At 41.7% G+C, this 22129-nt stretch overlaps 1 protein-coding gene across 4 annotated transcripts in view; it reads left to right on the top strand.

Annotated features, from left to right (window-relative positions):
* LOC147911744 (uncharacterized) overlaps positions 1 to 22129 on the top strand; it is a 261214-nt gene that overhangs the window by 24667 nt on the left and 214418 nt on the right. Inside the window, exon 2 of one of the 4 annotated variants that reach the window (XM_087426926.1) lies at positions 1440 to 7442. The exons of the other annotated variants lie outside the window; for them this stretch is intronic. Coding sequence (XP_087283052.1) covers positions 1440 to 1570 — 131 coding nt within the window. The 3' untranslated portion in view covers positions 1571 to 7442. Of the gene's footprint in view, positions 1 to 1439; positions 7443 to 22129 lie in introns of those variants that run through there. 4 annotated transcript variants of the gene reach the window in all.

Genomic DNA, 22129 nt, shown 5'->3' with positions numbered 1-22129 from the left:
TTATTCCTTCCTTCATTTCCCTTCTTCTACTCAGCTTGCCCAACTGGTGACAGGCGAGTTTCTTTTCTGTCTCTTTCTCTCAAATTACATATTGAGACATTTGTTTGCCTAGAGTAACTCAGTCCTTGTGGCTCCTCCTTTATGCGGTGTCTTTGGATTCAGGGAGGACTCGGTCTCCTCTTTTCTAAGGCAGGCAGGTCTCACAAGCTGAATTAACCGTGACATTCCCCAAAGCAATAGAAAACTTTCCGCAGGAATTGTCCTTTGGGATGTTTAATGCTAAGATATGCAATCTCATGTGACTTATCTTGATATGGAATACAGAGCAGTTTAGCAAACTCAATACATTTTTTCATTTGAAGTAACAGAAATCCTAAATAAAAGTTATCTGGACTCAGTGGCCTGGCCCCTGCTGGGACCCTTGTTTACCTGAGGGCAGAGAAAAAAGGCCCTTTCTGAGTTTAGGAGCCCTCTGCAAATGCAGGAAATTATATGCTGGCAGCTCCTAGAAACCCCTTAGGAGGAGCAAAAACCAACATTGGGAAAGAAAGGCAATTCCAAATCAGCATATTCATTTTTCATTATAGCCTGGCAAAAGGAAAAACAAATCAAAGTGGGCCCAACCCCATGTAGACATAACCCTTCTCACAGAGCCTTAACCCTTAATACAGTGGGCAGGTTGATAGCTGTCACTGCACGTAGTTGAAAAGCATCCCCTCTGTGAGGGCTACCGCAAGGCTATGGGGGCCTGTGGACCTGGCTGGGCCAGCCAGGGACCCAGGTTGGGATGACAAAGTACAGAGGTCTCAGTCCCTGGGGAACCCACATCCAGCCTGGCAGCCCCAGGGGGCAGCTGGACTTACTTTTCTCCCAAGAGCACTTACCTGATGTCCTGCCCACTTTGCCATAAAGACCTTTCCTAAAAAGAGAGTGGCCAATGAATTATGGAGGAGGAATGTAATAACGAAGGTAGAAATGTGTCCTGTTATCAGTCACACACATTCAAGCCCAGCCCGGGGCAGCACAGTAGACGGGACTATAAGCTCTGGGATCTTCTCATTCAACCAAGATTGCTTCATACAAAAGTTGACAATGCCCGCCTGAAAGCCATTGTTGATATTCAACATTTTTTAAAATAGCTGAACTGACTAGACAATAAGGCATGACAGAAAACTTGGAGAGGAGGATGGCTTGGAGTCTGGCTTAAGAAAGAAACATGCTATTAAAAGTAGGCAACAAACACGCGTTTCTGAATGTTTAATTTATTTGAAAATAAGAATCAACTTTACCATTCATTTATTTTCCTCCTCTAAAGCAACAAAGACAAGCAGAACTCAATTTCAGTTGTTTGTTATAGTATCTCTCTAGTCTTCCTTTTTTACATTGAAATTCTCGTGTGCATTAACTCTATGATCTTCCCTTATTGTTTCACGAGGCAGGAAGGGGACTAAGAAGACACCTTGAATGGCCTTTCATAAAGGAATTGGAGCACTTAAAGGTGTCCTGGGGCCATCATAAAATCATTCATTCAGGGGGACGAAGTCAAGATGGCGGCATAGGCAGACTCTGAACTCACCTCCTCCCACGGACACAGCCAATTTACAACTACTCGTGGAAAAATTACCCCTGAGACAGAACAGAAACTGGATAAGAGGAACTCCTGCAACAAAGGACAATCCTAATTGAGGTAGAAGAGGCAGAAACTCCCTTCTGGAGAGGAAAAATGCTGCCTTCACAAGCCACAGTGCCTCATGGCCGCCGGGGAGCAGCCCAAAGGTACGCAACCCTCCCTGGAGGCGTGGGGCCCTGAGCTGGGGAGCGCCCCCGCTGTGGGCATTTTGTGGACCCAGCACAATCGAGACGAGTGGCATAATATCTGACTTTGCCTGCTACTAAAACATTGGGGAGTACCCCCAGAAAAGCTGGTTCACAAAGAAATTAAAACCAGCTCTTAAAGGGCCCACATGCAAACTCACCCGTTTCAGAAAGCAATCTAAAATCACCAGAAAGAAAGGTGCACAGTGCTTTGGTGAAAAGAGACTCACCTAATAGGCCCTGAGAGCATCTCGGTGAGAAGTGAGACCTCTCCAAGGACTGGGACATTGGCGGCGGCCATTATTGTGGCCTGGTGTGGGCGTACTGACACAGACGCCATTGGAGTTCTCCCTGGGGCCTGCTAGCCCAGGGTCGGCACCACCCACTAGAGCGCAGATTTAATCCAGCTCAGCCAGGGCAGGCAGCCCACCCTAGAGACTGGCCCCACCCAACAAGAAGCACTCAGGCAACTTGTGGGCCTGCATAGATTGGTGACTGGATTCTCTGCAGCCTGGCAACTGAGCCCACTTCGGTGGGGCAGGGCGTACACAAGGAGCGGGTGGAGAGTGTGGGGCAGTGGTGGAGTGTGTGGGGGCTCCTGCCATGGAGAGACTGGGTCTGCTTCAGGAGGTCGGGGCGTGCACACGGGGCAGGACTATGTTCACTGTGTGTGTGGTCCTGTGGGCGGCAGGGCTTGTCAGCTGCAGAAGACTTGTGCTTCTCAAAGACCCACATAGGGGGTTTGCCCCACCTTCCAAAGCCTGAAAAAATTGGGTGCTCCCATGCCTGAGGCCTGCCCCACCCAGCAGCAATCCTCAGAGAGCTGACAAGAGACCTAAAGGCTGGAGGCTTATAGCAATTGTAAGGCCCTGAGCCTAACAACCTGCCACGCTGGGGGCCTACTCACTTCAAAGAAATACTGCAACACAAATGTGGTATTAGAACTTGCAGCCAACTGTGCTAGGGCTCCCCACACCTGATAAAGAGACTGAAGGGCCCACAACAACTACAAGCAGCTGAGCATTACAACAGCTGGCCAGGAGCATAACTCGGCCTCCCTGGGCACCTACAGGGAGAGCAAACAGGCCACAACAGAAGGACACACGTAGCCCACATAGGGGTCACCCCTGGAACATTGAGAACTGAGGGAAGCACACTGCAGGCCTCCTAAGGCATCACATACATAAGGTCACCTATCCAAGAGCAGGAGACGTAGCTGACCTACCTAATACGTAGACACAAGCGCAGGGAAAGAGGCAAAATGAGGAGGCAAAAAAATACATTCCAAGTAAGGGAACACGACAAAACCCCAGAAAAGGAACTAAGTGAAAGAGAAATGAGCAACCTACTCGACAGAGAGTTCAAACAAAGAGTGTTAAGGATGCTCACTGATCTGGGGAGAAGAACAGATGAACTCAGTGAGAATGTTAACAAAGAAATGGAAGATATAAAAAAGAACCAATCAGAAATGAAGAATACAATACTGGATATGAAAAATTCACTAGAGGGACTCAAAAGCAGAGTAGAGGATACAGAAGAACGGATCTGTGAGCTGGACGAAAGACTAGAAGAAATTACCCAAGCTGAACAGGTAAAAGAGAAAAGAATTAAAAAGAGTGAGGACAGTCTAAGGGACCTCTGGGACAACATCAAGCGCACTAACATCCGTGTTATAGGTGTCCCGGAAGGAGAAGAGCGAGACAAGGGGGCAGAGAATCTATTTCAAGAAATAATAGATGAAAACTTCCCTAACCTAAGGAAGGAAACAGACATCCAGGTACAGGAAGCACAGAGAGCCCCAAACAAGATAAACCCAAAGAGGCCCACACCAAGACACATGATAATCAAAATGTCCAGAATTAAAGATAAAGAGAGAATCCTAAAAGCCGCAAGAGAATGTCAAGTTACATACAAAGGAAACCCCATAAGGCTATCAGCTGACTTCTCAGCAGAAAACTTACAGGCTAGAAGAGAGTGGCACGATGTATTTAAAGTGCTAAAAGGAAAAAACCTACAGCCAAGAATACTCTACTCAGCAAGGTTATCATTCAAAATGGAAGGAGAGATCAAAAATTTCCCAGAGAAGCAAAAATTAAAGGAGTTTGTCACCAAGAAACCAGTGCTGCAAGAAATGTTAAAGGGACTGATTTAAGGGGAAAAGAGAAGACCACAAATAGGAAAAATTATCTATTTCCATGATTAGAACGTAATGGATACAAATGCACAAAAAAGAGGTTAGATATGATATCAAAAACATAAAAGGAGGGAGGAGGGTAGTTAAAGAGTAGAGCTTTCAGACAGAGGTCAAACTAAAGAGACAATCAATTCTGTATAGAAGAAGAAAGGAACAGAGAAGGACTACTAAAACACTGAGAAAAAACAAGTTAAAAAATGGCAGTAAGTACATAGTTATCAATAGCTACTTTAAACGTCAATGGACTAAATACTCCAATTAAAAGGCAGAGGGTGGCTGATTGGATAAAAAAACAAGACCCATATATATGCTGCATACAAGAGACACACTTCAGACCTAAAGAAGCTCACAAACTGAAAGTGAAGGAATGGAAAAAGATACTGCACACAAATGGCAATGAAAAGAAAGCTGGGGTAGCAGTACTCATATCAAACAACAGAGACTTTAAAACAAAAACTGTAAAAAGAGACAAAGAAGGGCATTACATAATGATCAAGGGAACAATCCAACAAGAGGATATGACACTTGTAAATATCTATGCACCCAGTGTAGATGCACATAAATATATAAAGCAATTATTAACAGACATAATAAGAGAAATAGACAGTAACACAATAATAGTAGGGGACTTTAACACTCCACTTACACCAACGGATAGATCATCCAAACAGAAGATCAATAAGGAAACATTGGCCTTAAACAACACACTAGAACAGATGGACCTAGTAGATATATACAGAGCATTCCATCCAAAACCCGAAGAATACACATTCTTGTCAAATGCACATGGAACATTCTCCAGGATTGATCACATATTAGGCCACAAAACAAGTCTCCATAAATTTAAGAAGATTGAAATAATACCAAGCATCTTTTCTGACCACAACGGTATGAAACTAGAAATCAGCTATAGGAAGAAAATCAGTAAAGCCAGAAATACGTGGAGATTAAGTAAAATGCTACTGAACAATGAATGGGTCAATGAAGAAATCAAAGGAGAAATCAAAAAATACCTCGAGACAAATGAAAATGAAAATACGACATGCCAGAATTTATGGGATACAGCAAAAGTGGTTCTAAGAGGGAAGTTTATAGCAATACAGGCCTATCTCAACAAACGAGAAAAATCTCAAATAAACAATCTAGCAATGCACCTAAAGGAACTGGAAAAAGAAGAACAAACAAAGCCCAAAATTAGTAGAAGAAGGGAAATAATAAAAATCAGAGCAGAAATAAATGAAATAGAGTCCAAAAAAACAATAGAAAAAATTAATAAAACCAAGAGCTGGTTCTTTGAAAAGATCAACAAAATTGACAAACCTTTAGCTAGACTCACCAAGAAAAAAAGAGAGCAGGCACAAATAAGTAAAATCAGAAATGAAAGAGGAGAAATTACAACAGACACCTCATAAATACAAAAGATTATAAGAGAATACTATGAAAAGCTATATGCCAACCAATTCGACAATCTGGAAGAAATGGATAAATTCTTAGAATCATACAACCTTCCAAAACTGGATCAAGAAAAAGTAGAGAATTTGAAGAGACCAATCACCAGTAAGGAGATTAAAACAGTAATCAAAAACCTCCCCAAAAATAAAAGTCCAGGACCAGACGGCTTCCCTGGGGAATTCTACCAAACATTCAAAGAAGACTTAATACCTATCCTTCTCAAACTCTTCCAAAAAATTGAGGAGGGTGGGAAGCTCCCTAACTCATTCTATAAAGCCGACATTACCCTGATACCAAAACCAGACAAGGACAACACAAAAAAAGAAAACTACAGGCCAATATCACTGATGAACATCGATGCAAAAATCCTCAACAAAATACTAGCAAATCACATACAACAATATGTTAAAAAGATTATACACCGTGATCAAGTGGGATTTATTCCAGGTATGCAGGGATGGTTTAACATTTGCAAATCAATCAACGTGATACACCACATCAATAAAATGAAGAATAAAAATCACATGATCATCTCAATAGATGCAGAGAAAGCATTTCACAAGATACAGCATCCATTTATGATAAAAACTCTGAATAAAATGGGTATAGAAGGAAAGTACCTCAACATAATAAAGACATATATGAGAAACCCACAGCTAATATCATCCTCAATGGTGAAAAACTGAAAGCTATCCCTCTAAGAACAGGAACAAGACAAGGATGCCCACTGTCACCACTCCTATTTAACATAGTACTGGAAGTCCTAGCCAGAGCAATCAGACAAGAGAAAGAAATAAAAGGGATCCAAATTGGAAAGGAAGAAGTGAAACTGTCACTATTTGCAGATGACATGATTTTATATATAGAAAACCCTAAAGAATCCACCAGAAAACTTTTAGAAGTAATAAACGAATATGGTAAAGTTGCAGGATACAAAATCAACATACACAAATCAGTTGCATTTCTGTACACTAACAACGAAGTAGCAGAAAGAGAAATTAAGAATACCATCCCATTTACAATTGCAACAAAAAGAATAAAATACCTAGGAATAAACTTAACCAAAGAAGTGAAAGAGCTGTACACAGAAAACTATAAAACATTGCTGAAAGAAATTGAAGAAGACACAAAGAAATGGAAAGATATTCCGTGCTCTTGGATTGGAAGAATTAACATAGTTAAGATGTCCATACTTCCTAAAGCCATCTATAGATTCAATGCAATCCCTATCAAAGTTCTAACAACATTTTCCACAGAAATAGAAAAAAAAATCCTAAAATTTATTTGGAAAAACACAAGACCGCGAATAGCTAAAGGAATCCTGAGAAAAAAGAACAAAGCTGGAGGTATCTCACTCCCTGATTTCAAAATATACTACAAAGCTGTAGTAACCAAAACAGCATGGTACTGGCACAAAAACAGACACACAGATCAATGGAATAGAATCGAAAGCCCAGAAATAAACCCACACATCTATGGACAGCTAATCTTTGACAAAGGAGCTACGGACACACAACGGAGAAAAGAAAGTCTCTTCAACAAATGGTGTTGGGAAAACTGGACAGCCACATGCTAAAAAATGAAAGTAGACCCTTAACTTACACCATACACAAAAATTACCCTCAAATGGATTAAAGACTTGAATGTAAGACCTGAAACTATGAAACTTCTAGAAGAAAACATAGGCAGTATGCTCTTCGACATCGGTCTCAGCAACATATTTTCAAGCACCATGTCTGACCGGGCAAGAGAAACAATAGAAAAAATAAACAAATGGGACTACATCAAACTGAAAACCTTCTGCACAGCAAAGGAAACCATCAACAAAACGAAAAGACAACCTAACAATTGGGAGAAGATATTTGCAAACCATACATCTGAAAAGGGCTTAATCTCCAAAATATATAAAGAATTCATGCATCTCAACAACAAAAAAACTACCAACCCAATTAAAAAATGGGCAAAAGACCTGAACAGACATTTCTCCAAAGAAGATATACAGATGGCCAACAGACACATGAAAAGATGTTCAAAATCATTAACTATCAGGGAAATGCAAATCAAAACTACAATGAGATATCACCTCATGCCCGTCAGAATGGCTATAATTAACAAGACAGGAAACAACATGTGTTGGAGAGGATGTGGAGAGAAGGGAACTCTCATACACTGCTGGTGGGAGTGCAAACTGGTGCAGCCACTATGGAAATCAGTATGGAGATTCCTCAAAAAATCAAGGATAGAACTACCATATGATCCAGCTATTCCACTGCTGGGTATTTATCCAAAGAACTTGAAAACACCAATGCGTAAAGATACATGCACCCCTGTGTTCATTGCAGCGTTATTCACCATAGCCAAGACTTGGAAGCAACCTAAGTGCCCATCAAGGGACGAATGGATGAAGAAGATGTGGTATATATACACAATGGAATACTACTCAGCCATAAGAAACGATGAAATCCAGCCATTTGTGACAACATGGACGGACATTGAGGGTATTATGCAAAGTGAAATAAGTCAGAGGGAGAAGGTCAAATACTGTATGATTTCCTTCATTAAGTAGTAGTTAATAAGAACAATAAACAAACACATAGAGACAGAGATTGGATTGGTGGTTACCAGAGGGGAAGGGGGGAGGGAGGAGGGTGAAAGGGATAATTCAGCACATGTGTGTGGTGATGGGTTGCAATTAGTATTTGGGTGGTGAACATGATGTAATCTGTGCAGAAATAGAAGTATAATGATGTACACCTGAAATTTGTACAATGTTACAAACCAATGTTACTGCAACAAAGAAAAAATTTTAAAAAAATCATTCATTCATTCTTTAATTCATTCATTCAGCAAATATTTATTAGGTAGCTACAATGTGCCACAGGTATACAATAGTGAACAAGGTCAACACAGTCCCTGCTAGGGTCACTATTCAGCCCCGTTTGCCTAACTCTGTCCCGGTTTTAGCACTTGAAATCCTATATCCTGGAAAACCCTCAGTCCTGGGAAAACTGGGATGGTTGGTCACCCTATTGGCTTCCTGGAAGCTAACAGTCTAAGGATTCCCGAGAAAGATGGGTGAGTGAGTTCTGGTGGCCTGAGTCCTGCTACCAGACCTGCTCCTTATTCGCTATATGATCTTGATCAGGACAGTTTACTGAGCCCCAGTTTTCTCATTTATAAATGGGAAAAATAATATCTACTTCAAAGAGTTATTTTAAGATTAAATGAAGTTTGGTTATTGATTCCATAGGAACTGACTGCAATGACAGCTTTTCAGCCAGCAGCGAAAGAGGGAGATGTAGCTGTGGAGGTCCCACCGGCTCTGCAGATAGGAAAGGCTGCTCTATGCTTTGCTGAACCTGAGTGAAACCTGTGAGAAATCTGGCTGTAATATCTTGTGACTGATGTTTAGATGAGGGAGGGTCTTACGTCCACAGGGCTTTGTTGGGAAAAGGGACTGACCCCCAGGGAGAGGACCAGCTGGTAGCTTAATCACTTTGTCTGCTTGCAGGTGCAAAAAAAAGGGAAGTACCTTATTCTCAAAGAGGGGATGTGGGCTAAAAATTAAAGCATTTAAGTGAAAGGAGTACGTGTATAACTCCACATTAACCACCGACTTCTGGGGGTCGGTTTTTACCTTCCTTCTTTATGGGTCTCATAAAGACTCCTTATTATCTCTGCCTACCTCTCTCTTCCTATCCATACTTTGTAATATTATTTAACATTCCATGAGCATCTATTAGGCACCTGGCATGTACCAGGGACTGGGATGCTGAGAGGAAGCAGACCTTGTTACTGTCCTCAAAGAGCTGACAGTCTAGTCAGAAATACACACACACACAGAGCTTTTAAAAAAGTTTTTGATTCCTTCTTTTCTTCAACTGCCTTTTTTTTTTTAATAATTTTATTTTTTTCCCCCAAAGCCCCAGTAGATAGCTGTATGTCATAGCTGCACATCCTTCCTGTTGCTATACGCGGGACGCGGCCTCAGCATGGTCGGAGAAGCGGTGCGTCGGCTCGCGCCCGGATCCGAACCTGGGCCGCCAGCAGCGGAGCGCGCGCACTCAATGGCCAAGCCACGGGGCCGGCCCCTGCCTTATTTTTTTTTAAAGTAGCTCTAAGGTCTTTATTTTCCCTGTCTTCAAGTATCTTCCCTTCCCCACTTTATTTAACTTTACCTTCCATACCATGCATACCATCTTGTCAGGAACTGCTGACCTCACAGGCACTACTGATGATGGTTTTCCATGCATCATATTGCAAACCAACGTGGCTTTTATGATTAAACTTCATTAGTCCATACTAATGCTGTAGGCTGTCTCATTATGAGTTGGTAATAATGCCATTTTCAAAGCTTGTCAGATGATAAGCCTCTCTCCTCACTCCTAATGTACAAAGAAGGGGGCAAATTTCTTACCCCTTTTAAATTGTTTGCGATAGGTAACCTCTTAACCTCTCATCTGCAAGCTAAAGAACTAAGTTCTGTATGGTGATGAAAGAGTATGATGGCATGAACCTTGGGTGTGCGCCTTTCATTAATTCAACCTGTTTGTTGACTTACTTTGTTGGTGGGCCCCTTGCTTGGCAAGGTGGGGACCACAAAGGGAGGAGGAAGGGGGAATAATTTTAAGAACCAGCAAGAGAATTGGGGTTAATGCTATTATGATCAGAGACCGGTAGAGCATGGCTCTTGTGCCATTCATTACATTAACACATTTGCTGAGCACATTCTGCAGTGCCAGGGATTTTTCCTGTGTTGGTCATATAATATAAAGATGCATAAAATCAAATCCTGCTCTAAAAAACCTTATGATTGTGGGCCACCAAATGGATCCACAAAAAAGAAACAGGAGGTAGCATGTAGGGAATACTCTTGAGAGGCACAGGCCTGGAGGTACAATAGGGTTCTGAGGAGGCAGGAAAGCATCAGGGAAGTCTTCCTGGGAGCCACCTGTTCACTGGTAGAAGCAGGCGTAGAGTGTCTGCAGATCACTAAGTAGCCTTGTTACTAGAGAACCAATGATCTTTCTTTCCCCTCGTTTCTTCCACATCTTCAGAAAAGCCATATTGAGTCATGATCAGGTTTTACACTACGCTTTTCAAATTTGCTGCCATGGTTATGGGCAGCTCGTGAGCCTGTGTCTATTCTTGCTGTTTTTCTACCTCTTTTCTCACCATGATCGTCATGTCAACTACACTTCAAATACAGGTTCTGGAAGTTCTTTAATGACTTTTTCTTACACCCGTTTCCATAGTGTTTCATCATTATAGAATGGTGGTGATTTGAATCTTCTTGTGTTTTTCCTTCTTCCAAATATTCCATAAACTGGCAGTAGTTAAGGGCAAGGGCAGAAATATGAGTAAAAAATACCTTCTAGATCACTTCTTCTATCACATAAGAACTATAGCATTACTACTATCTTATTTATGATGTCCTAAGTGCTTCATACACATTATTGCTAATTTTTATACCATCTCTTTAAATTAGGTATTATTGCCTCCATTTTATGGATGAGAAAACCAAGACAGAGAGATTATTAACTTTCCTGGGGTTATCCAGCTAGTAGAACGTTTACAAGCACAACACTACTGAGACATTGTCAGCAAAATTCATAGAACAAACTCTCTTGGTGGGATTGAAGCTGGCCCTACCAATTTTATTTTGGCTGACATAGATTGTTTAAGTCTATTTTCACCCATCTGCAGTAAAAAAAACCTGGATATTTTCCACGTTTGGATTCAACTTTCAAATTCCTTGGTAGCAGGTGATTTGCCCTACTACTAGTTCAGATATACTATCTTAGGTAAAATTGTATTTTGTATTAAAAAAAAAAATCCCTAGGTTGGCTACCCACTGGGCTCAGATGTACTTCATTTCTCCTGCAGCTGTTACACAAGGTCTCTAGGGCAGAGCCAGGCCTTGTGACTTTATAGCTCACGCATGCCCTTTCTCAGGCGTGCACCCCACAATTCTGCCCCTAAACCAAGATACTCTCTCAAATGTCATCTTTCCGTCCTAATTCCACCCAGGATGGTGAGTAGCTGGGCGTTTTAGAATGTCTCTGCTCACAGCCTAGAATTCACAATTGTAAACCATGGTCAAAGAAAATGCCATTCTTTGCTTTCTCTTGCTCTTTGGTAAGTATGAGTCTCAGCTTAGCCCCTTAGTCAGACCCTGCATTTTGGGCCAGTGTAGAAGACAGTCTGTTTCTCTACAGGGGCTAAAAACGTTCTTCCAAGCTGCTATTTTTTTGACTGGGGATAACTGCATTCTTTTTTATTTATTTATTTTTTTATTTTTTGAGGAAGATCAGCCCTGAGCTAACATCCATGCTAATCCTCCTCTTTTGCTGAGGAAGACCGGCTCTGAGCTAACATCTCTTGCCAGTCCTCCTCCTTTTTTTTCCCCAAAGCCCCAGTAGACAGTTGTATGTCATAATTGCACATCCTTCTAGTTGCTGTATGTGGGACGCGGCCTCAGCATGGCCGGAGAAGCGGTGCGTCGGTGTGCGCCCCGGATCCGAACCTGGGCCGCCAGTAGCGGGGAGTGCGCACTTAACCGCTAAGCCATGGGGCCGGCCCATAACTGCATTCTTTATTGCTGCCTCAGGGAAAAAAAATGGAAAGGGGGAGAAATGTGCATGCATTTCTCTGTTGATTCAGAAAAGGCCTGCAATGGTCGATTCAGAAAAGTACCTGCAGCTGATGATGTTGGAACATGGGAGACGTTTCCTGTTTATTATGCTGTTGAGAGGGGTGGCCCAAAAAGAAGGGGGGAAAAAGCATTTGTGGCAACATTCACCGCCTTCAAGTGCTGGGGATTAGGTGAGAAATGTAGAGAAGAGGCCTCTTGGCGTTGGGAGGCATTGTGAGAGCGCGGGAGCGTCATCTGCTCCATGGTACAGGCGAACAGCCTGAGAGCAAGATCTGGGGTGGAGAAGGAGGTGGGCTGTTTGCATTCCCAGGCCCATATTTAACCCTTTCTCAGCTGGTGGTGTCTCAGTAATTGCTTTCCTTTTTTATCTTCCACCTGTTCACAGAAGATGTGGTGTCAGGAATTCTTAATACAATTTCAGAATGACCCTGAAATTGTGTGGTGTCTGGGGTCACCTTGTGAAGCTAAGAGGAAAGACCGTCTGTCTTCTGGGGAGTTCTCAAGAATTGATTTATCTTAATGAGATGTAGATAGGTGTGTTGCTCACACCTGACCCTGTTGTATATTTTTTCCTCATCCCCTCTGGGATGAACATTGAATAATTAAGATACTGAATAATTAAGGAGGAATTCCTCATGTTCCCTTTGGAGTTCAAAAACTAGGACATTTTTTCCATTCTGATTGTTCTCATGACTTGGCCTATCCTATTACTAACCCTTTTCTCTGCTTCACACACAAGGAGATAAGAATTGGACCAAACTTGCAATTACTTGATTTAACAAATATTTTTCGAGTGCCTGCTATGTGCTAGGCATGTTCCTAGGGACTGGGGTACAATAGTGAACAAAATAGTTAAAAATCCTAGTCTTTGTAGAGCTTACACTCTAGATGGGCAGAGACAGACAATAAATATTAGTTTAAATAAATTAGTGAAATATATGTGGTTCCCCTCATACCAGCCTGAGGGTACAAAGAGATACTGAATACTAATGTAGAGTCATTCTGGACCTTTCCTCTACCACCTAGGTTGGTGAAACTCTTGGGTTCACTTCCCTGCTTGGGTGCTTTTTGTTCCTTAGCAGACCACCAGTTTTAACTTTTAAACTTCATGGCACAGTCTCTTGCTGCAACCACCTTGGGTTGCATGGTCTAGTACCTTGCTGTTCTATCAGGCTGTATCATTGCCACCACCACTGTGACTCTTGCCTACGGTGGCACCATGTTTTTTGCCTGTATACTAGGCTGATCATTCGCCTCTACCTAGATTGGGGCAGGGACGTTTTTTGCAGCCAGCTGGGACCTCATCTCTTTAGTCTCAGGTGCAGGGCTTTCCTTCCCTCTCTGTGTCTTCTGTGGCAGCTTCTGACTTTGTCTCCTGTGGCCAGATTTCCACTTCTCCCTGTATTCCAGATTCAGTCCTCATCTGTCTGTGACATAGTCTGGCTGGTGTTCCAAATCATGTTGGTTTATAATTGTAGGTAGTTATCTGTTAACTTTGGTTGGTTCTTTTAAAAATTAGTCATTATATTTTCTAAAAATAAAAATATGTTCATTTAGTAGAACTTAGAAAATATAGGCAAATACAAAAAAGGAAATAATCACTGATAATATTAACACCCAGAAATAACTAACTGTCACCAGGGCCAGCTTCTTGGACATGCAACCTACACAGTTGCACAGGGCTCAGTGCTTAAAAGGACGCAACACTTGGTTTAATGCTCTACTGTTGCTGTCTTGACATTCTTAAGTTTGGAACAAGAGGCCGTGCATCTTCATTTTGCACTGGGTCCTGCTGCTTATGTAGCCAGTCCTGCCTCCTCTTAGCATTATTGGTATATCTCTTTCTGGTCTTTCTTCTATCCATGTGTCAGTTTTAAAAATAGTTGGGATTACACTCTTTGTATATTTCTGAATCGTGCTTTTTTCACTTAACATTATAATGTGCAAATATTCCTATTTCATTAGCTATTATTTGAAAGCATTTTAAATTGATGAATGATATTCCATCACTTATTTAACTGTTTTCCTGTTGTTCAACTTTTAGATTGTTGGTTGATCCTTGAGATCTTGTTTCATAGCTCAGTGCCTGGAACATTGTAAGTGCTAAACAAATGTTAGCTATTATTATGTGTCCATGTTCCCTCAGGCATTTTTGAAAAGAGGTGTCAGTGGTCTCTCAGGGTTGGAATTCAATCTGTTCCCCAGGTTTCCTATGTTTTCTGACATCATCCAGAAACTGGGCCACTGGGTTTCCTGTGCTGGGATAATGAAAGCTTTGTTCCCTCAGCCTGGGTCATGATATGCTGCAGAAAGTTAGCAGCTGGAACTTGACACCTCAGAACTCAGATCTTGACTTTCAGTTGTCATTCCTGGCCCCTCCTCTCAATCCCCAACACAACTTAAAACACAATTCTTGTGGGACCTTTGAAATTCAAGTGAGTTCTAGAACTGAGCATCTCCCTAGAAGAAATTGGAAATCCTCTGCCTTGCAAATGAAGAATCTCTAGCCCAGAAGATAAAGGTTCAAAGTCTCTGTCTCTAACTAGAGACAGGTGAGATTTGAGCCTGGTTCTCTGTCTGTTGGTGTTTTTAATTCACCAGTATTCAACAGTGTTCAGTCATCAAGGTGGGGAGTGCACTACCTTTCTTCAATTAACCTGAGAGCTTCTTGAAAGTGGTAGATCAGTAAGTACACATCAAATGATGGTGTTTTGAAGGCGTGGCTATGCTCTTGTTCTTTGCCTCAGACGTTGAGGAGTCCAGAGGTGGAGTAGGGACAAGGCAGAGACAGCTGTTAAATTCACTCCTCTTGAATCAGCTTGCTGCATCCCTTGTGAAGGACAGTGCTCCCACAATACCTGACAGATACTTGGACAAAGAAAAGGAGTCAGTTGTTCACTGGGCATGAAGATCTTCAAACATTAAGTTTCAGCTGCTGAAGACAGCAAAAGGATGGAAAATAGATTGTTCTTGGCTTTGGGTATTAGGACAACAGGTATTTTTTTTTCTTTCTGCTCTTTGGAATTTCATGTTATTATAATGATCATTCTTATTTTTATAGAGGAAGAGATGTTTGTAGGGAAAAAAAATGCCAAGCGTGTTTGAGCGGCTTTGTTTTCCTTTCCCAGTGGGAATGGTAATGATGGCTAGGCAATTGCTTCCTTGACCTATAGTCCTAGTTGGTCTTTTTGGTCTCAACAGCTCATGAACACAGAGAGGAAGGACTATTAAATTAAAACAGTTCACCTGTGGAATATTATACCCTCTCCAAAGCCTTCTTTTTCCTCTATAAATCATTTTGTTGCAGTGGTTCAGCCGGATGCTGGAAAAAGTGCAATTTATTCTCCCCAAATATTTCAGTCTATGGAGCTGCAGTTTTTCCCTCGGTGCTCATAGCCTTGTGACTGGACACAGCAGTGGCACTGCTAAGTGATTCTACTGGAAGTTGAGATTCAGGAGAGGCGAGTGTAGAGTTTGCTGACATTGAACCAAGCCTGCCTACCTGGTGTGAATGAGGCAGTGGAATGGAGGTCAGGGGGTTGCCATGAGCCAGGCAGAGCATGGCATCAGAGAAGTGTGATGACAGCTTCAGGAAGGCAGACTACCAACCTACAGACAGGGCCCAGGCTCTGGGCTGGGGTTTGAGGACAGGCAGCTCTCCCTGCAGGAGGAGACCATTGGGGCCCTGACTTGTTCTCCTGGCTTCCAGACTGAAGTACTGAATAGGTCAAGATTGAGGCTAAGGGCCAGAATTTCAGAACCGAGATCCAGCTATGGGATTGATGGCAGAAATTTGGGGTCTAGTGTTGACAGTAAGATGGAGAGCCAGTTCCTAGCATAGGGGCACAAGGTCAGCAGGCCTGGCAGCAAAAGCTGACCTGATGCCAAGCTCCCAAAGGATTAAATAGGGGGCCTTAAGGCCACCATGACTAGGGGCTGTGACACTTGTCTAGAGCTTCGAGCAGGGTTGAGCCTCCATGTGGAGACAGTGGTCTGGAGAAGGGGCTACTCAGGCAGAAAACTGGACAAGTTGTTACATGCTTTCAGGAGGCATAAGGGAGACCTGAACTCCCTTGATGATAGGAATTCACACAGGTCTTGAGAAGAATAAATTGTTTTATTTGAAAAAAATAATTCATCTTCCCATCAATCATTTTACATATTTACATATAAATGCACAATTTTGTCATTTATTGGTATTTATACCCAATAATTAAATTCTCTAAGTAGAACCTAAGTTCCTTTCTTTGCATAGTGCACATTCTTCTGAGGGTTAGTATGCTAGGCCACGTGGCCACCTAGAATTACTGTTTTATTGCAGCCTATGGAATAATAGGTTTGCTTAATATTAAAGGTTTTCTCTGGAACCTTCAAAAGCCTCTCAATTCACAAATTCAAGGTAAACCTGTTTTCTTCAGCATAAAGCTTTACTCTTTGTTAGGCTTTAATAGACCAATGTGACCCTGAACTGCAGACTCTGTTTCCTTTATCTATCCTGTTGGCTGGGTTAGCCATGTTGGGGTGAGATGTGGAGGAAGCAGGAAAAAGAGGGCTGGGGAGACAAGGGAAGAGGTACTGTGGTTCCAATAAAAAAATCATTATGTGCAATTTGAAAAAGTTTTTCATATTTCAGTTTATCCAGCCTATATTGGGGCAATAGTCCTGGTGAGCGGTGTACCGACTCACAATGATACGCGTGATTCTGGGGTTTGATTTCCAACCCACCCACTCTTGTCCCCCACCTTCCCCCCTTCTCTGAATGGAAGATGCCAAGGGCAGGTGGGCTGTGGGGGCTTCTCTCTATAGTCAGTGGCTGCCCCCACTAATAACATCAGTTATCACATAATATGCTGCAAAAAGAGCTTAGGGACCCTGGGGAAAGGAAAGTCTTATGACAATCTGTTTATCCAAGTCAAGCAATTAAAAAAAATGCAGAAAGTTTAAGATTTCAATGACAACTTCCCCTTGAAATAGAAAACATTTAAGTGTTAGAGTGAGGAGATTTGGTGCTGTCAAGGTCATCCTGGTGCTGTCATGTTCAATCTGTGCAACGTAAGGCAGGCCTGACGACCTCGGTGAGCCTTAGTTTCCCTAGAATGTTGCTTATGATAGTTGGCTCACTGAGAAGTTGATGAGATGACGTGAGAAAAAGCCTAACACAGCACCTGGCACACAGTAGGCACTCAGGAATTTTTTTCCTATTTGTAATGTGGGCATGGATTGAAGCTTCAGCCGTCAGACAGTTCCCATTCCTTACAGAGCTGTGGCAGGACCAGGTGGGACCTGATTTTAGAAAATGCATGTGCAGATCTGGGTAGACAAAAGACCCTTTTCAGCTCCTGCTTCAAGATGACCACACTCCATATGGCTTCACCTGCTGTGAACTGTTCTAATTGCAATCAGAATGGATCTCATTAGGGTTACAATGGCCCAGGAAAATGAAGAGTGGTTACCATGGTCCACTCACTGGGCCTCCTAGCCGGATGGTCAGAAAAGAAGCAGAGTCGAAAATGTTTCCTGTAATTACAGTGCCCAACACAGCACCCCGAGGATGTTGGGAGCTTAATAAATAGCTTTTGAGAATTTTTCTTTCTATCTGCCAAGTGTTTATTACAAATAAGCGGGGGTCTGCTTCAATGGCAATGTACATAGCACCCCCAAGCCTCCCTGAAACATATGCACAAGCCTAGTGTAAGGGGGCAGTGCGGAAAGGAGTAGGGAGCAGTAGCTGCATGCTTCCTGCATGGGTGTACAAAGAGTTCCTAATTGAATTAAATGAGTTAATATCTATTTACAATGGGTTTACAGCAGTGTTTGGCACATAGTAAGCACTATCAGGTGTTTGCTAAATGATTAAAAATAAACCCAAGTACACTCTGTATGTGAATAGATTACACACGGACACTTTCTCAGTCTCTGGGTGGGTGGATGGGAGCAGGAACAATATTTTACCTTGGGGAGATATTCTAACTTGTCAAATCATTTAGAGAGGACAAAATGGATGAGGATCACTTTACTCTTCATTGACCAGTGGTTTGGTCCTGGTGCCGTTTTCCTTTATATCAGTGTGGTTTGTTTTTTGGGCAATATTTCTGCAATCTGGGTATCTACAACCAAGTGAAAGTGATGCCTTTTGTGTAGGGGCTGTGGATTTTTCTGATATAATAACTAAGGAGAAGGAATGTAGTACATGATTTAGTCAGTCAAAGCTTTTTCTGGAAAAGCAGCAATAAACTCTGAAAGCCATAACAGAAATATGGTTTAAACAAGACTTAATATCATGTGTGCATATTTAATGAAAAGACAGACTATAGAAATATACATATATATACATATATTTCTATGGTCTATCTCTATAGTCTGTTCGTCTATCTATCTATCTATCTACCTACCTATCTATCTATCTGTCTATCTATCTATCTATCTATCTATCTATCTATCTATCTATCTATCTATCTATCTTTCTATCTATCATCTATTAGGATAAATTACTTAGGTGATTGAACTATGACTGTTTAAAATTTTTGCCTTATCTAACTGGTCTTCTTTACCGGAATTAAGTGAAACATGTCCTTCATTCACCCTGAACTTTTTATTGGAGGCTGAAATCTTGTGCTGCTGTGCTCAGCCCATGTTCGTGCTCCATTTTGGGTGTTAATCACTGCTTTAGCATTAGAAGCCCTTATGGTACCTCTGCCTGGCTTTACTTTTCAGAGAAAAGGCCTTAATTTGCTTGCTCGGCTCTTTCTTTTCATTCTTAACACTGCCTTTGCTTGCTGCCGCCTTCTGTTGTGTTTCATTTTTGTTCCAGGAAGAGATGCTTTTCATTTTTCTATGGATAGTGAGTGTCCTGGATGCACCTGTCTGCATGCAGAGCTCTGGAATTCTGTGATGTGGAAGCACATCCCTAGGGTCCTTTTTTTTATGAAGGCCCCCAAGCCCCCTGGGAGAAGTAGTAAAGGGGCTTTTGGCATTGATACTTGTGTTCCAAGGACACTGAGATTATGCCCCTAGACATTCACAAAGGAGGAGATAGGAATAAAGGGAGTTCCTCAGGAAGTCAAGGAAGTCAGACTAAGAAGGAAGAGAATTGAAGAGCTCCAGAGCCATTTAGAGTCCTGGTGGAGATTTGATCTGTAGAGATGACATAGCCCATGGGGAGGCACAAGGAGGTAGACACTCCTAGCCCAGCTATGTGGCATCAGTTCCTCCTTGGCATATGAAACTGTCCACCTGAAGAGGCATTAGAGGGGTTATGGCCACTTCTGAGCCAAACCTCCTAAGGTCAATTGAGAGAGCTGACATGCTGGAAGGAAAAAGTTTGCTTCCACATGGAGCAAGAAGAGAGATAACTCTGGGTGGATAACTATAGTTCCTATGGGAGCAGAATCAGAGTCTGTTATGGTTGTAGCGATGGAAGTGGTGGGAATGGCAGCAGTGATAGCAGCAGTGTTGTAAAATAGACCACTGGTGGTCCTAAGCCTGAACTAAGAACAGCTATACAGTCCAGAGGGACGCATTTAAGCAGCAGAGAGATGGTGGAGTACGAGAGTGGGAGCCATGGGCCAGGGCCATGATGGGAGCCCACTTTTAACAAAATTTTATTGAGCACCTATTGTGTGCCAAGCATTGTTTTAGGACCAGTTCTGTCAAATCTTGAGGCACATTATGTTTAGTTGTCCCATTTTGAGATGCTAAGATTACTCAATTGGTTCAGACAATGATAGCCAGATCTATCCATTATAAAGTCCCCCAACGAACTATTACCTGATGATTTAATCAGCCAATGATAATCTTTGCCTAGGAGTGGGCTAACTCATTCCTTAAAAGTCAATCCTGCCAGGGCAAGATGGTGCCCTGGCACTTGTGACCACTGGCCTAATGGTAGGGACACTTAAAAAAACATAGCCACCATATCATTTCACATATATAGACTAAATAATACTTCCTTAATAATATGTTACACTCCATGTTCAAATTTCCCTGCTTGTATAAAAAAATGTTGTTTTGTTTTTACATTTGGTTCGTTAGAATCAGAATCCAAATAAGGTCTACACATTGCATTTGGTTGGTATGTCTTTTAAGTCTCTCTGTCTCATTTTATTATAACAGCGCCCCCTGACGTGGACTCCATTATTATTTTTTCTTTTTTTTTGCTGAGGAAGATTCACCCTGAGCTAACATCTGTGCCAGTCTTCCTCTATTTTGTATGTGGGTCACTGCCACAGCATGGCCACTGACGAGTGGTGTAGGTCCGTGCCTGGGAACCAAACCTGGGCCACTGAAGTGGAATGCGCTAAACTTAACCACTAGGCCATGGGGCTGGCCCCCAACTCCATTTTTTTATTGATGTCATAATAGTTGATAGGATTTTGAGATTTCAGTTGAACATTATTGTTTGTCAGTCACCATATAATTGTTCCCCTTCACCCTTTGTGCCCACCCCTCAACCCGGTAACAACCAAACTGTTCTCTCTGTCTGTGTGTTAGTTTATCTTCCACATATGAGTGAAATCATAAGGTGTTTGTCTTTCTCTGTCTGGCTTATTTCACTTAACATTATACCCTCCACGTCCATCCAAGTTGTTGCAAATGGGGCGATTTTGTCTTTTTTATGGCTGAGTAGTATTCCATTGTATATATATTACCACATCTTCTTTATCCAATCATCAGCCGATGGACACTTGGTTTGCTTCCACTTCTTGGCTATAGTGAATAAAGCTGCAATGAACATAGGGGTGCGTAAGCCTCTTTGGATTGTTGATTTCATGTTCTTTGGATAAATAGCCAGTAGTGGAATAGGTGGATCATAAGGTATTTCCATTTTTAATTTTTTGAGGAATCTACATACTGTTTTCCATAGAGGCTGCACCAGTTTGCATTCCCACCAGCAGTGAATGAGAGTTCCCTTTTCTCCACAACTTCTCCAAAATTTTTTATTTATTGTCTTGGTGATTATAGCCATTCTGACAGGAGTAAGGTGATATCTTAGTGTAGTTTTGATTTGCATTTCCCTAATGATTAGTGATGTTGAACATCTTTTCATGTGCCTATTGGCCATCTGTATATATTCCTTGGAAAAATGTCTGTTCATATTCTCTGCCCATTTTTTGATTGGGTTGTTTGTTTTTTTGTTGTTCAGTTGTGAGTTCTTTCTATATTACGAAGATTAATCCCTTGTCAGATATATGATTTGCAAATATTTTCTTCCAGCTAGTGGATTGTCTTTTCATTTTGATTCTGGTTCCCTTTGCCTTGCAGAAGCTCTTTAGTCTGATGAAGTCGCACTCATTTATTTTTTCTTTTGTTTCCCTTTTCCGAGTAGACATGGAATTTGAAAAGATCCCTCTAAAACCGATGTCAAAAAGTGTACTGCCTATATTTTCTTCTAGGAGTTTTATAGTTTCAGGTATTACCTTCAAGTCTTTGATCAATTTTGAGTCAATTTTTGTGTGTGGTAAAAGATGATGGTCTACTTTCATTCTTTTGCGTGTAGCTGTCCAATTTTCCCAGCACCATTTATTGAAGAGACTTTCCTTTCTCCATTGTATGTTCTTTGCTCTTTTGTCGAAGATTAGCTGTCCATAGATGTGTGGTTTTATTTCTGGACTTTCAATTCTATTCCATTGATCTGTGTGTCTGTTTTTGTACTAGTACCATGCTATTTTGATTATTATAGCTTTGTAGTATATTTTGAAGTCAGGGCTTGTGATGCATCCAGCTTTGTTCTTTTTTCTCAGGATTGCTTTAGCTATTTGGGGTTTTTTCTTGCCCCCATATGAATTTGAGGATTCTTTGTTCTATTTCCATGAAGAATGTCGTTGGGATTCTAATTGGGATCGCATTGAATCTGTAGGTTGCTTTAGGTAGGATGGACATTTTACCTATGCTTATTCTTCCAGTCCATGTGCATGGGATAGCTTTCCATTTCTTTATGTCATCATCAATTTCTTTCAATAATACCTTGTAGTTTTCATCATATAGGTCTTTCACCTCCTTGGTTAAATTTATTC

This window comes from Ceratotherium simum, chromosome X, assembly GCF_057802395.1.
Source record: "Ceratotherium simum simum isolate JZ-2026a chromosome X, ASM5780239v1, whole genome shotgun sequence".
In the NCBI taxonomy this organism is placed as follows: Eukaryota; Metazoa; Chordata; class Mammalia; order Perissodactyla; family Rhinocerotidae; genus Ceratotherium; species Ceratotherium simum.
This window is presented reverse-complemented; position numbering and strand designations above follow the sequence as displayed.